This window comes from Heloderma suspectum, chromosome 4 (genome assembly GCF_057233095.1).
Source record: "Heloderma suspectum isolate Gila_16-S chromosome 4, 16-S_ref, whole genome shotgun sequence".
NCBI lineage: Eukaryota > Metazoa > Chordata > Lepidosauria > Squamata > Helodermatidae > Heloderma > Heloderma suspectum.
Genome location: NC_139461.1, coordinates 272,179,647 through 272,195,525, shown reverse-complemented (window position 1 = coordinate 272,195,525; position 15,879 = coordinate 272,179,647). Strand labels below are relative to the sequence as shown.

At 40.5% G+C, this 15,879-nt stretch overlaps 1 protein-coding gene across 2 annotated transcripts in view; it reads left to right on the top strand.

The window, feature by feature from the left end:
- The window catches only part of NCOA6 (nuclear receptor coactivator 6), a 66,714-nt gene that overhangs the window by 13,465 nt on the left and 37,370 nt on the right, over nucleotides 1–15,879 (top strand). For both annotated transcript variants that reach the window (XM_084853890.1, XM_084853891.1), the window contains 6 exons: nucleotides 1,560–1,666; nucleotides 2,706–2,853; nucleotides 4,787–4,923; nucleotides 7,629–7,908; nucleotides 11,437–11,592; nucleotides 12,564–12,686. In XM_084853890.1, coding sequence (XP_084710016.1) covers nucleotides 7,674–7,908; nucleotides 11,437–11,592; nucleotides 12,564–12,686 — 514 coding nt within the window. In that variant the 5' untranslated portion in view covers nucleotides 1,560–1,666; nucleotides 2,706–2,853; nucleotides 4,787–4,923; nucleotides 7,629–7,673. The remainder of the gene's footprint in view (nucleotides 1–1,559; nucleotides 1,667–2,705; nucleotides 2,854–4,786; nucleotides 4,924–7,628; nucleotides 7,909–11,436; nucleotides 11,593–12,563; nucleotides 12,687–15,879) is intronic.

Genomic DNA, 15,879 nt, shown 5'->3' with positions numbered 1-15,879 from the left:
GAGAGTATGCTAGATGCAAATTAAGTAATGCATATAAAACTTTGTATTTTTTCTTAATTATAGCATTTAGTTTGAACATTAGGGTTTTAAAACCTAATTTTACTTGTAATTTTCTCTTAGTCTACCCCCTCAAACTGTTTTTCTCCCTGTAGAAGAATGTATATGGGTCTCTGGAACTCTATGTAGCTTGTCTAAAGTTGGCCTATATTGTAGAATTTGTATGTACTGTGCATTTTCTGTAATATGAAGTAGGTTATTTATCTCTTTGAATTTTAGGCAGGTTATTACATTACATGAAATATTCTGAATTATTTGCATTGCTATATTAATAAGTAGCGTATCATTTTGTTCTGAGTTGGCATTTCCTCTAGGAACACAGGAAGCTACGTTATACTGAGTCAGACCCTTGGTCCATCTAGCCTAGTATTGTCGGCAGTGACTGGCAGCGGCTTTCAGGGTTTCATGCTGGAATATTTCCAGCCCTACTTGGAGATGCTGGTGTTAAACTTGGGACCTTCTACTTAAGATATATAACTATTAGAATACCCCAAAGGTTGGCTGTTTTCAGTGTCCATGCACCAGCCAGCCTGGTGGCCATTTCCAGCAAATCATCCCTTTCTCTTCCCCTGTAAAGCTGAAACCCCAAGTGGTCTTATGTGAAAGAGAGATCTTTCTACATAGATAGTTCACTGCAACTTGATATTTTGGTAGAATCTGAAATTAAAAATAAGGAAGAAAATTTGTTTTTTTAAAAAACACCACTTGTTAAAGATGTCACCTTTAAAAATATAAAAGTAGACTATTTACATAAAGAAAATAATTCTTCAAAATATTTAAACTTCAAGCAGTGGAAGTACCATGAATCTACATTGGAGAAATTGAATATGTGTGCACACAAACTGGTCACATTTTCTTTAATTCTCTTGGGTTGGGTTCACACAGCCCCATTCTCAACACATACTCAACCATGAGTGTGGGTTGTCGTGTTGTTTGAACAAGCCATAAGCTAAGATGATCGCATAAAACATGGAATTATACTGATAAAGCTCTCAGATAAACAATCCTATATATTTAAGTTGATGAAAATGCAAACATAGCAGTTCATAGGATTGGGCACAACTATTCTGGCACTGGCATAAGGACAAATCTAGTAGGTTTGAACTAGGATACCTCTCTACCACAGCAATTCCATACAAAGGCATGGAAGGGAAGGAGTGTTGCCTGTTTGTCAGGAATTTCTGATAAAAGGAAAGCTAGCACAGCCCTGACCCAGACTTTCCTTATGATAATCACGGGTAGGGAAAAGCGGAACTTATTTCTCTGAGGGCTATATCACATGCTTTGCATGCATGCAACAAGTTTGATCCTGGGCATCTCCAACTTAAAAGCATTCCTGGGCTTGGAGATCTGCTGCCAGTCAGATGAGACATACTGGTTTAGGTGGATCAAATAATCTGACTCAGTGTGAGGTACTTCCATATGTTTGGAAAAGACTTATTTCCTGAAAACGTAGTATTTGGGGAAAACTATGCCACATTATCTATCTATATCTTTTTCAGGGTTAAACTCGGCATTACAAGATATTATCATCTAAAATGTCTAGGCCAAGATTAATGAGTGCATTTTTAAACAACATATATTAAAGAAGCTCTGAAAGTTCACATAGGTAAGTGAAAGAAGAATATGTGGGTCTCATGGTACTACAAAATATGTGCATTACATGCTTTTCTTTATGTTACTTTATTGGTGACCTTTGTTTTGATGTGGCTGTTGGACTTGGATCTCTTTGTTATAAGGGGTATTCAAGAGTCCCATCACATGTTCAGTGAACTAGGATTCTTATTAGCATGGAGGAGGCCTATGGTAGGCGTCTTTTTCACACTGCCACCAAATGGCATATGGCCAGTGGGCACAATGGCTTGCAGGCACATGCATGCTTGTTCTATATATTCATTGGTGATCAAACAGCCCATCATGAGTTGTTTAAGCCATGGTGAGCTGTGGTGTGTGCCAGCTGGCATCTTGGATATTCCGCCCTTCACTGGGGGTTGTCGTGTTGTCTGAACCTGGCCACCATGAGTTATGCAAGGGTTAAACAACTCTCACATAACCCTACACCAGACCATGTTTAACCTTCGCATAATACATGGTGGCTGGGTTTGGACAACACAACAACTCCGAATTTGGGGTTGAATATGCAAAATGCCGGCTGGCACATGCTGTAGCTCATCATGGCTTAAACAAGCCATAGTGGGCTGTTTGATCATGTGAACCGGCCTGCTGAATGTTTGAGGGGAATTCGAACAGCAATCACTTTCAAGTGTGCATGGGCAAGTGCTTGTTTGAAACCACATAAAGGGAAGCCACTGGGATGGAATTTGGAGTGGAGAACTGGTGAGTGGGGAAGGTGTTAAGCACCATTCCCTTGGCTGCTTTTTCTCCACTCTAAAACTGAATTGGTTTTGCTGTCTTTAAAAAAGGTGTTGTTCATTGTTTTGTTTGTTAGAGTATGATAACAAGACGTGGGCTTGAATCCGGGTTTCACAGGTCTAAATTCAGTACTCTCCACAATTCTCTGTTGGTTCACCAGTAACTAATGTGATAGTTACAATAAACTACCTAGGGGAGATATGATTTGCTAATATATTTTTTAAGGGAGCTTATGGAGAGTTAATTATTCCCTCTTCTTGCAAATTATCTTTAAGGTCTGTTATCTAGAAAGGGGAGCAGGACCTCATCCAGAATCTAATCCAGAGCTATACCATGCTGTGTGATTTTGTGGATAACATGATGGCCACTCAACTTAAGATAATTGTGGAGTTATGACTAACAGGTATCCATTCTCCTAGAAAAGTAAGTATTTGAGTAATAGCAAGCCACTGATGTCTATGATGTGAGCTTTTGCCATGTAGATCTAGCAAAGAATAATACAGATATCATGTACAAATATGATCTATTAAGGAGACAATTTAGTGGTTTAGAAGGCTGTAAATTATCAGAAGTGGTCAAAGTTTTCATAGATCTGCTGCTCAATCCTATCATGTTGATTTGGAAACAAGTCTCACTAAGGTTATTGTAACTTTCTTCTTGTAATAGTGCGACCCTGTATATGTCTACTCAGAAGTAAGTCCCACTGAATTCAGTGGGGCTGTATTGATCTGGGGTCCTGATTCTGTCAGGTCCCAGTCAAATTAGATTCGTTTCGATTATCAAGATGAGGCAAAGCCACTTGTGCAAAAGGATGGCAGTTTATTGATAGAAAATAGATGCAGAATAAATATGTAAAGGAAGCTCATACCTCTCGTCACCCAGTGAAGCTATCACAGCTGGGTGTCTGTTTGGGTCCCCAAGATAGCCTTGAAGTCATTCCTAGAGCCACAAGTTTCTCTAGGTTGGTAGCACGCTTTCCCCCATGGAGCCATATCAAAGATAAAAGTCAGCAGACTGGATTTGATAAATCTCTCTCAGCTTAATTCAGGAGCTGACAGGCTACCTCTGCCCATCCCAGAGAGGGGCGGGGGGGTGGGGGCCTCTCTTTCCTGTGGTAAGCAAAACGTGTCTCATCTGCCAGGATGACATAATCTAATTGGCCAAAACAGCTTTAAGGTGAAAGCTGTACATTACCGGCCTGTGTGAAAGGCCTACTTAATTAACTATAAAGCTGCTGCTTAGACCAAACTACACAGGTCTCTAGGTGGCTATCAACAGCATATAGGAATGCTGTGAAGTCCACCTCATTGCTCACCAATAAACTACAGTGGTTAGTCCCAGGGTTAGTCCCAGGTAAGTGGATATAGGATTACAGCTTAAGTGTGCTTAAGATTGCAGCTTGGGGCACGCTTACCTGGGAGTATATCCCATTGAACTTGGTGGGATTTACTTCTGCATAGACATGCATACACATGCACTATAAGTGAGTCATCATCTGTATAAAGGAGGAAAAACAGATCCTTAATATTGTTTGTGTGTTCTGAGTGTTTTGTTTTTTCCAGTATGGTATATAAAAATATGAATGAATAATATGGCAAGTCTTCTCTGGCTATAGGTAGGAGAGATTACTTTTATTATCAGAAAATGATTATGATTAGCTTAAGATTAAAAAACAAAACAAAACAAGAACCCTCCCCCCTTCCTGAAAAGAAATGTCTGCACCTACAAAATCTCCCATTACTGGTATTACAGGAGGAAGAGAATAGAACATTCTGACCCACTCCTAAAACTAGGCACCAAAAAGCATAATTGGAACAAAGCAACAGCTGTTTCTGAGCCCCATTTATTTTAAATCATTGGGATGATGGGGCCATGGAAATATAGACACCCCTACAAATCCAGTGTGGATAATTGAAGGCCTTCAGCCAGAGGGCATTCAGCACATCCTGACTCTTAATTTCTTGGATGAGGAAGTCTCTGCCCACCTTACAGTCTTCAGTGCTCCCCCGCCATGAGAGTCTTCCCCACATTTTGAGGACCTAGGAAATAGCTAGAAATAATTTTATTTATTTATTTATTTTATTAATCAACCACATGGCCGGTCACCCAGCCACTCTGGGCGATGATATTGTGCATTATGTTCTTGAAATCCAAATATGCATTTCGAATTGGTGCATGCTCTTTTAAAAATGTTTGTAATTTTCTTACTTGATGAAAAAACATTTAAAGGAATGAATATATAGTCTTTTTGAAGAACTATCAGGATCTAATAAAAAGATTATATCTGAGTTTATATATGGTGTTGCTTTGATATAGAGCAGTTACATTGATTAATTTTAACTGGATACATTTACAGATTTGTCACAGCTGAAGAATACAGAGGATTGGACTCCCACAGTCTGCTCTAGCAGATCAGCAACCTGAATGCTATTATGGCTCAAATTTTCTGGGTCAGCTTAAGTTGTCATACAGCTTCTGATACAGAATGTCCTGGTAGGCTGTTTTTCTTATTACCAGTACCCCCTCATAATTGGTAATTGATGAAAACATTATTCTCCTTGCATTTACTAGTTGTTCTCTGCTAAGGCTTGTTCAGAGAGTTGCCTTATCCAGGGAGGAAAACATGTGCCCCTTTTAGCACTGTATTACTAAAGCACAGTCTGTGAACAAGTTAGGAAAAACTGGTGTGTCTGGCTGGGATGTTGTGGGTAGTATCTAGTATTGTTCATGCTACCACTGCTCCCATAGGAGACAGTATATAATAGTTGTACTTGCTGTGGAAAGAATATTGGTTTCATAGCAATAGCAGTTGGCAGCTTCTGGATGGAGAACAAAGGATATGAGTGCTTTCTGGAGAGAGCTCTACTCCTTTCACCTAGGAGAAGATGAGGATCTTGAAAGGACCCTTACTTTAGTGAACAGTATTTCAATGAATTCTCTTGTCAATTCACTTCTCCAGCACTTTATCACACTTTCATATTTCTTACAAAGTCACACCCTATATTTCTTTTGGAAAGGCCCCCATCTTCATTTATCTTCACAATAACCCCGTGGGATAGATTAGGCAAAACTAGTGTGACTGCCTCAAGGTCACCTGGTGACCACCACTTTTGCCACTACATTGAAATGTCACTACATTGACTGGGTTCGCACAGTAGGACAATCTACCATGGGCAGCTAGTCCTGGTGAGTTGTCATCCGAACTTGGTGCATCTTCTGCAGGGTGGCTTAATTTTTGCAAACAAGCCACCCTGAGAATGCATGGTTTGTTGTGGGTTGTCATGTTGTCCAAACCTGAGACAGCGATTTTATTGTGGGTTTGCAGTCTCGGCTACAAAGCCGCTTGGCAAAAGCAGCAAAAAATCCCGTGTTGCTCTTTGCTATCTTGCCAGTGCTGCCTCCAGCCTTCCTTTCCAGTGACTGCCCCTCCACGAGTGCTGACATTGCATTTTGGAGGGACTGTCATTTGTTCACCACCTTAAAAATAAAAATGGTGCTTTGGGAATATGCAAATATTTTCATCCCCCTGTTCTTCTGCAAGTGCGCAAGAGCACATTTTCACCTGTCTGATAAGTGTAGTTTTTCCTTGTCAATGTCCTTATATGTTGTAGCTGTCAACGGCACTGAAGTGGAGTAGGTACGGTAGAAGGAAACTGACAAGGCAAGACCGCAGATAGGCTAATTAGCGCACAGTTGACAAAGACTGGGGAAAAATAATATGAAGGGAGAGGAGGAACCCATTTGTGCAGTAAAGCATTTCTGAAAAGGGAAAACATGCTAGAGCAGTAAGTGCACTGGGGGACACACACAATATCTCCCACTTGACAATGTAATCCTCTCACTTTTAAGTGTTGAACTGACATTTGTCTGTGCCCTCCTCCCATTCAACACTTCCCCAAATCTCCTGCAAGCCCAGAAAGGTGAGATATTGGCTCCCCCCTCCAACTTTTGCAGCTCCTTTTTGGAGCAGTTACTGCAGTAACTGCATCAGTAACTGCTCTGTTTGCCAGTTTTTGACATAGCCCAAGACATTGACAGAACAGGGAAATTAGGCAGAAATGATGGCAGAGCTTTAGAATGTGGGGGAATTTAGTGCAATATCCTCGCAGTTGTCAGTCACTCCTGCGCGCTTGCATAAGAGTTACAGTAAGACATTTAAAAATAAAAAGACTGGAGAGCGGAGCAACTACTGCTGCAGTTATTGCAGTAATTCCTCTAAAAAGGATCCTCTCACTTATACCCTCAGTCCTTGTCAACTGTGTGGAAATTAGCCTATCTGCGGTCTGCCTTATCAATTTCCTTGTATGTTACCTACTACACTTCAGGGCTCCTGTTGATAGCTGCAATATACAAGGACATTGACAGGGCAAGACTATACATATCGGAGAGGCGAAAGTGCGCTCTTGTGCACTTGTGAAAGAACAGGGAAAAAATGAAAGAAATTATGAACACATTTGCATATTCCTTAAGCACTGAAAAAAGTGGCGAACGAAAAGGGGTAGTGATCAGAGCAGGGAGGGGGCTGTCGCAAGGAAGGAGACAAGAAGGGTTCTGCTGCAAAGGCACCTGGGATATATGCAAGAACCAGCTGGAGGACTGAGGGGCACAGCAAGCTCAATCATCTCTCAGGTGTACTATGGATTGTTCAGCAAACAACCACCCCACCATGGCTTATTCACATAGTTGCATAGTGTGATGTACGAACCTACCCATCATGACATATCATTCCAGGTGCATTCAGGAATGCTCCATAGCTACCAGATGTGGGAGGTTAAAAAATTCAACTTTAAGTATAGTAAAAGAAAAACTGTGGTCACTTGCTACTGCAGTAAGCTCCCCCCACCCCAATTAAAACCTGTTGAATAATTTCCTTCCCACAGAAAAAAAAATTGACACACTGGCTTGGTTTGCATGATCATTGCAGCTTAAACAAGCCACTGTGGCTTGTTTACACTGTGGTGATCATGTGAACCAGGTCAGTGGCTCTCCCAAAAAACTACAAACGATTGGTGCGTTTGGAGAGCCATTTCATTTTAGCCCTGATTTTTACGTAAGCAACATGTAAAAAGAAGAACTCTTGAGAGCTAGTCACATAAAAAACAACAACAACAAGCAGTGGTATCAACAGCCTGTACTTGTTTAGCTGCCCACTTGTACATGTGTTTAAACAATGTGTTTTAACTTTTCTCCTTTCACAGGTTCTTAATACGCGATTAGTTTCCAGTACAGCAAATTACATAGCCATGGTTTGGGGTGACGTACCTAATTTAAAAGATAACTACACTTTGTTGTGTTCTTCAACCATGGAAGAACTAGAAGCGGATCTTGACTCTGGACTGGAGGAAGATGACATAAAACATGGCAACCCTTTTGAAGATTCTACAATTTTTGTAGCTTTTAAGGGGAATGTAGATGATGAAGACTTCAAACAGAAATTGGGCATCATCTTGGACAATGTTCCTGGCCTTTTACATATGGGTACAATACTCTCTTGTAACTAAAGATTCCTTGAATTACTTTTTTAGATTAGCTTTATTCATGTGAAAATGCAATGCATTTATTTAGAGTTCAAATTGCTCTAGAATACTAAAAACCTTACTAGAGTTGCTCTTGGTAAAAAACGTTGGTGTGGCTGCCCTGAAGGGCAGGAATACTTACTTTAATCACTTTACTTTGTAGCTATTTTATGTTCTTTCTACACTTTTATTCATCTGTTACTCAGTTATCTTCTTTGAACTGCTGTGCGGGATCAGTGAAATTACTCCCATCTCTATTACTGCTTTAAAACACAACAAAACAGTTATTTTTAGGTCTTCCCTTTTTTTCATCTTTAAGCATGTCATTGTCCCCTTAATTTGCCAGTGATCTATCCAGCTCTGTGCTTGGATGAGAATAAATCCTTACAGCTTAGTTACCTTAGGGAGACTCAAGCTATTTGTTTCTTGCCTTGGAAAGAGAGGCTCATTGCAAATTCAGAAAACTTTGGGATAGATGAAGTTAATGGTCAGGCACATCCTTCTGCTTATTTATTTATTTATTTATTTTACAACATTTGTATACCACTCCACATTGAAAACAGTTTCCAAAGTGGTGAACATAAAATGATAAGAAGATAAAAATAATTAAAACACCATATAAAATTGTTATTTTAAAACAAAATACCAAGAAAGCCATGGCCGGTCAGTTAAGGAACGCTTCCTGGAAGAAAGCTGTTTTCAGGAAGCGCCAGAAACAGTACAGTGTTGGTGCCTGCCTGGCCTCTAGGGGCAGGGAATTCCAAAGAAAGGGGGCCACCACACTGAAGGCTCTTCTCCTAGTGGACTCCAATTGGGCCATAGGTCCATGTGGAACCACCAGGAGCATGCCTGCTGATGACCTCAGTGACCAGGCAGGTTGGTAAGGGAGAAGGTGCTCTCTCAGGTATCCTGGTCCCAACTTGTTTAGGGCCTTGTACACTAGTACTAAAACCTTAAGCCTGGCCTGGCAGTGAATAGGAAGCCAGTGCAGTTCCCTCAGCAAAGCAGTTACATGCTGAAAAGGGGCAACTCCTGACAACAGCTGAGCTGCTGCATTCTGCACTAGTTCCAGCTTCCGGAGCAGCCTTAAGGGCAGCCCCAGACAGACTGCATTGCAGTAATCAAGTCTTGATGTTACTAGCCCTTGTACTACTGTGGCCAAGCTATCCCTGTCCAGGAGAGGCTGTAGCTGACGAACCAGCCAAACCTGGTAAAAGGCACCCCAAGCTGCCATGGTGTCAGGGTGGACACTGAGCCCATAGAACCTCAGAGCAATTCTGATTCTGAGGAGGACCAACCGTCCGTGGGAGAGGAGCGTGCTCATCCCTCCCGGGTCCAGCAGCTGGCAGAGATTCTTCCTGCCGGCATCCCAGGGATAGATAGCAGTCCTGGGAGTGAAAGAGCGCGGGAGGAGGGCTGGCTGGATGCTCAACGCAGACGCAAAGAGCGACGAGCTACTATGGAGGGTGCGGAAAGGAGGTGTAGCGCCCGTTTGGCGCACAAGCAACGGTCGCGTCCAGAGGTCCCAAGGGAAAAGGGGAGGGACTCTCCCTAGTCCATAAGTTCAGGGTCTGCAAGTGATTCTCATTCAAATGGGGACCAACTGTTTCTAACATGGGGCATAGGTTACTCTGCTGTTCATAGCTTAGTCGCTGCTGATAGAGTTATTAAGTTGTAAAAGGAATAAAGCCTTGAAAAGAATCCTTTGTCTGTGTCTGGAGTTGGCTACTGGAGTAGACTGAAAGAGGCTGGCTAGGGCACCCTGACACATGGTCACTTGGGCCTCCAGCAACAGTGATGGATCTAGGAGTAGCCCCAGACTACAAATCTGATCTTTCAGAGGGAGTGCAACCCTGTTCAGAATAGGCAATGAGCCTGTCTCCTGGACCAGGGATCCACTCACCCACAGGGCTTCCATTTCAGTTTATTGGCCCTCATCCAGCCCATTACTGAGTTTAGGCACTGATCCAGGACTTGCACAGCCTCTCCTGATTCAGATGTTAGAAGGAGATAGAGCTTTGTGTCATCAGCGTACAGATGGCACTTGACCCCAGATCCCCTAATGACTGCTCCCAGCGGCTTCATATAAATGTTAAACAACATTGGGGACAAGATGGTGCCCTGTGGCACCCCATAGCTCAATTGGGTTGAGGAATGGTCACCCAATGTTACTTACAGAAATTGACCCCTCAGGTAGGATTAGAACCACTGTAACACAGTGCTCCCAATGCCCATCCCACAGAGTCAATCCAGGAGGATACCATGGTCAGTGGTATTAAAAGCTGATAAGAGATCAAGTAGAATTAACAGGGTTGCACTGCCCCGTCCCTCTCTCAGTAAAGCTAATCCATCAGGGCGACCAAGGCTAATTCAGTCCTGTAACCAGGTCAAAACCCAGATTGAAATGGGTCTAGATAACTGCCCAAGTGAGAGAAATAAGTAGATCTCCCTCTGGGTGAAGGAAACTGTTTATGCTTGCATAATGAAGCATTCTATTCCAGGTCAGAATCTTAGGTACTATTAGCTCCCAAAATGCACAAACTGTTTTATGATTTACTATCTTGCTTGTCCAGCAGTATTCTAGCTGTTTCCTGTATTATCATGGTTCTTCCATGCTTCTAGAAATCAAATTGTTCAAATTTAACATTGGCAATCACAGATGTTACCACACATTTATTAATAATGCCTCCATTTGGAATCAATTTCTGTGAAAATTTGCAGTATTGTTAGTGATAGTTTGAGCAGGCCTGTTTGCAAAGCTGTGTTGAACAAATTCCCTTTCAATTCTACCATGAATGGTCACTTAATACTTCTGGTCGTATCCAATTCTGGTCGCTCCATTGACAAGGCATCTACCTAGCAATATGGGGAGGGAGGTGATTTTTGGCAGTTCCCTCTCCCTTGCTCCACAGCTCCTTGTGCTCTCAAGTTTGCTCAGGATGGACTCCCAACCCTCTGGAGCAGATGGGCGGGGTGGGGGCTGCAGAGGAGAGGAGGAATTGGACTGCAAATAAAACTAATAAAAACACAGGACTGGTTCAGATATTACTTTGAGCTGATTTCTTCTCTTATGGTTATCATTTACTCATATGACCTAGTTGCTTTTGTATCCCAGCTACCACAGTCCCTAATGCATCAAAGCGTACCTTTCAAGGTAGCACAAGTTGTCTGATCTGCAAACTTCTTGCTCATGCAAGTAGACAATTCCTGTGAATGAAGATAATGCCTGGAATTAATTTCAGGGCTGGCCCATTTTGTGTTCAAATGTATAGTCGCATGTGAACTAGCCCACAGTTACTATTGAGTTCCTCACTGTTCCTCACACTCAACTCATATTGAGTTCCTCACTGACTCTTGTTAAAGTTTGTTTTTCTTGGTAGGAAGCAATGAATAAAAGTGGGAGAACCTTGCTAATGCTTGTCTTAACCAGAATAACCACACATAATTCATAGTAGTTCTGCTAACTTTTCTTTTTCTCTCCTTTAACAAGAATCTCACAAGTTAAAACTGAGGAAAGTGGAACCCTGGAACAGTGTACGTGTTACTTTCAATATTCCTCGTGAAGCAGCTGAGCGACTACGACTGCTGGCTCAGAACAACAACCAACAACTTCGGGATTTGGGAATTCTCTCAGTTCAAATAGAAGGTAGTTGAAATATTTTTATGGTTGTATCTGAACTATATAGCATATTTTAAAAAACACAGTTAAGATTATTAACAAATGTTTATTTTCTTTCACTTCAGTAACTTGACTAAAATAACTACACCAGGTAATTGTATACCTGACTAGTATCCTGATAGTTCTGACAGGGATGGGCTACATGTTACACTTACACATATTAGTTTCCCTTCCTCTAGCTGTATTGTTCAGTACCACTTGCCTTGTGAGTTCTGACTATCAAATAATGAGCTTCCCTGCCATGCCCCATGTCATCTGTCATTGCTGAAGTGAGTGGGAAAACACTGCATAATCACCAGGAATCACATAATGAGTGGTAGTAAATGATGTCTCTGAGGTGGCAACCATAACATTTAATCCAGGCTTTGATTTTTATTATTTTTACACACCCTTTCTCATCTGTGTCTGTGTTAGAGGCTGCCAGAGCTTCAGTGCTGGTTGAAATTACTCTTACTTATTGGGTTGCATGTTGGTTTTTCTACGGCTTCATCCTTTATAAGATGAAGCTATATTTGAAAAAAACAACAACCCTGCTTTGCTCCAGAGATTTGTGAACATGTGGGCTATCCCATTCATTGTTGCAAGGGAGAAGAATTATGCACAAAGGAATGTACGTTTCTCCACTAAAATGAATCATTTGCTTGCAAAGAAGCCCGGTACATGTATCAGAGTGTCTGCATCCATAAGAATTTGCTGGATTGGATCAAGTGGATTAAATAACCAATGTTAAGTTCTCAAATGGCTTTTTTAAAGGAAGACCAAGCAGTGTGTGCAAGGTCCATCCTCTCCTTATTGTATGTTTCAAATGCATGTTGTTGATCTGAATCCAATATATCAGTTTGCAGTGCGTACCTTTTAAAATGCTATTTTGTAGCTTCCTTCCCTGCCATATCAAAGCCAATTTATGTTTTGCTTCAAATGTTAATTACTGCTTTCAGGTGAAGGTGCGATCAATTTGTCATTAGCTCAAAACAGAGGCCAAGATGTGAGGATTAATGGGCCTGTTGGACAAGGCACCTCAGTGCGAATGGAAACAGGATTTCCCATGCCAGGAAGCCAAGGCAAGCTCAGTTTTTTAAAATTTAGAAAAATATTTTGTGAAATGTGCAGCTAGTCTGTCCTACAACTCCGAAGTCTGACTTTTCCAGTGACTTGTTTGGTTCTTGAGCAGTGCTGCAGGATTTCTGAAGTAAGTGCTTGAGTGTTATAATTAGGTGAAGAAAGTAAAAGAGAAAGTGTAGCTGTTACTTTAAATAAAGGAAGGGGGAAAGGTGAAAAATGCTATATAATATGGTGAGATTGTTGTTGTTCAGTCATTAAGTCGTGTCCGACCCTTCGTGACCCCATGGACCATAGCACGCCAGGCCTTCCTGTCCTGCGCTCTCTCCCGGAGTGTGCTCAAGTCCATATTCATTGCATCGGTGATGCTATCTAGCCATCTCATCCTCTGCCGTCCCCTTCTCCTTTTGCCTTCAATCTTTCCCAGCATCAGGGTCTTTTCCAGGGAGCTTTCTCTTCGCAAATATGGTGAGATAGAGTAATACAAATATAGGTGTGTGTGTGCACATGCCAACTGCAGGCTATAATGTTGAAATAAAAATCATATATAAGCAAGTCAAATAACTGATAGATTCAACTAAAGGAAAACATAGTTTGACTATAATAGGATACAGAAAAGATGTGAAGGAGGTAGGATTATCGGATTAGGTAAAAGAAGTACGAAGGGACCACTTAGTGGACATTTGTAGGCAATTCAACATAACAAATTTTGACGTACATAAAAAATGATATACTTTGAAAAGTCTGGGACACGCCAATATATTTTAAATAGACTACATAATGGCTAGAGACCTATTTAAGATCAAATGTAAGTTATACAGGAGCAGATGCAGGTAATTTGTTCATGGTGAAACATTTAAAAAGCTGAAAAGAAAGTTAATAAAAATTGAATAGGAGCATTCTGGGCAATGTGCAGAAGGTACAGATGTATAAAAATAGATCAGAACAGGCAAAGAGGAATAAGAGGACGACTGTACTAATATTGGATTAAAATTAAGCAAATTGAAAGAAGCAGCAAGTGAATGTATAGGACTAAGGGAAAAAAAGAATCAAGGTAGGCACTGGGTAACAGAGGAAGTAAATGATTTGATAAAACAATGGAGAGAAGGTTAGAACATGTGGGATACCATGGAAAAATTAATTCAAAATACTGGTTACTAGAGAAGGCTTATAAAAGTAGTTAGTAAAAGGTAGGCAAATAGAAAATTAGAGAAGTTATACTTAGGAGATGCAATGATATAAAGGAAAGAAGAAATGAAAAACGACAGAATAAGACTGCATTCAAAAGGCTAGAATTTGACTGAGTATTGTGGGAATTAAACGAAATCAGGAGTAGAAGGTAATATTCCAGCTGAATTTTAGAAACTACTGTTGAATAAAAACCTATTGATAAAAAAGTACAAGTTTCAATATGTGCTGACATTTAGGCTAAGTTTAATGTTAACTCCAAAAGGCAAAAACAGCGAAATATGAACAACCTATAACTATAAACTCATTTCTAGTATGTTTGAAGCATGGCAAAGATAATTCAGAACAGGATTGGAATAAAAATACATGTACAAAATTGAGTTTCAGTTTGGTTTTAGGAAACAAGGGAGACCATCCTTGCAGTCCAAGTATTGATAAAGTGAAGCCTAGAAATTTGGAAGGACAATTAGAGCGCAATCCCAACCTGGTTGGAATTGGGATCTACTGGTTGAAGTGGAGAGGAGCTCCATCAGCTGGCGGGGGTGAGGGATATATCCGCCCCAGTGACCTCAAGCCTCAAATGAAGTGAGTCTGAGGCAGCCTTGGATCCACTGGCTCCAAAATCTGCCAGAGGAGAAAAGAGATGAGACCACTCCTCCCCAAGTGCCTGCCCAGGATGACAGGAGCCGGCTTGGCATTGGATTGCTTTGTTATACAACATTTATCAACCGAAAAAAAGTCTTCAGCTTCTTGGACTGGAATAAAATCTTCACTGTCTTGCAAAAGACAGGATTAGACTATGAGGGCAGATATATATTATTAGGGCTGTAAGGTTGAATCAGTTGATGAATTGGATAGCAGATTTAATGTTAAAACTATTTTAAATACAAGTGCTTATAAAAAGTGCCATCTTAAGAGGCATTTCCTCCTGTGTGTCAGAGGGGGAATGCCACTTAAGATGTGTGCCATTTTAGATATGTGTATCATCTCATATGCTAATGTATGTATAATCAATTAAATAAAAGCTTCTCAATTAAGATTTCTTTAATAAGAAATAATTGTTTCTAACAGTTAAGATTTCTCTAATTATATAGAGAACTCTATAAAATTTGCTATAACTAGAGTAAATGATACTGAATAAAGAATCAAAATTTGAAAAGGGATCCCACCAAGGGGGCTCATTGTCTACTGAACTATTTAATGTATTTATAATTGCGTCCTCTATAAACAGAATAACACACATATTCGACTTGGACATCAGAGTAAATTGAAAGGAAATACACTGCCTATGCTTTGATGATGATATAGCGGTAATGGTAGATAAAGGAGGGTTGCATTTTATATATTCTGTGATGGAAAGAACTAGTTACTATGAATCAATATGATAAAAGAGACAATTTTACAGAGGGAATAATGCTGGCTGGGGAAGGCAAGGAGTTGTAGGACTTCTTTCTACCTAAACATGCATAGGATTGAGCCCTACATTTACTTTTGAGGGAAAATTGTATAAAACATGCATATGGAATACTGTAGTACAAGATGTGCTTTATGGAGAATGCAAAGTGTGAAGAAGAGAGGTATTAAGAGCAAGAGGAAAACTTAGAGGTGATTACCTAAAACAATTAAAGAGGAAAAAAGAGTGCAGGCTTGGATCTAAAATATTTGCACAACACAGAAAAGATTGCAGCATCTATGAATTGAAATCCATTCAGTATGCATGGAAAAAAATCTTGCCATACTAACATAACTGTGAGCAAAGGAGGAAGGGGAAGGTCAACATAAGTAGATATTTAAATATTCTACATTTGGTTTCAACTTTATTTGCCTTCAGTAACTAAGTTTAAATATACTTTCTTCCTGGAGAACAGGGAAGGTCCTACATATCTTAATGGTAAAATTTTATATTCATATTTGTAATTTGTTCTTTCCTGTGTGATTCAGCAGTTCCAAGCATATAAGATGGTTGTCTAGCCATTTGTTCTCATGTATCCCCTGGACTGCAAGGAG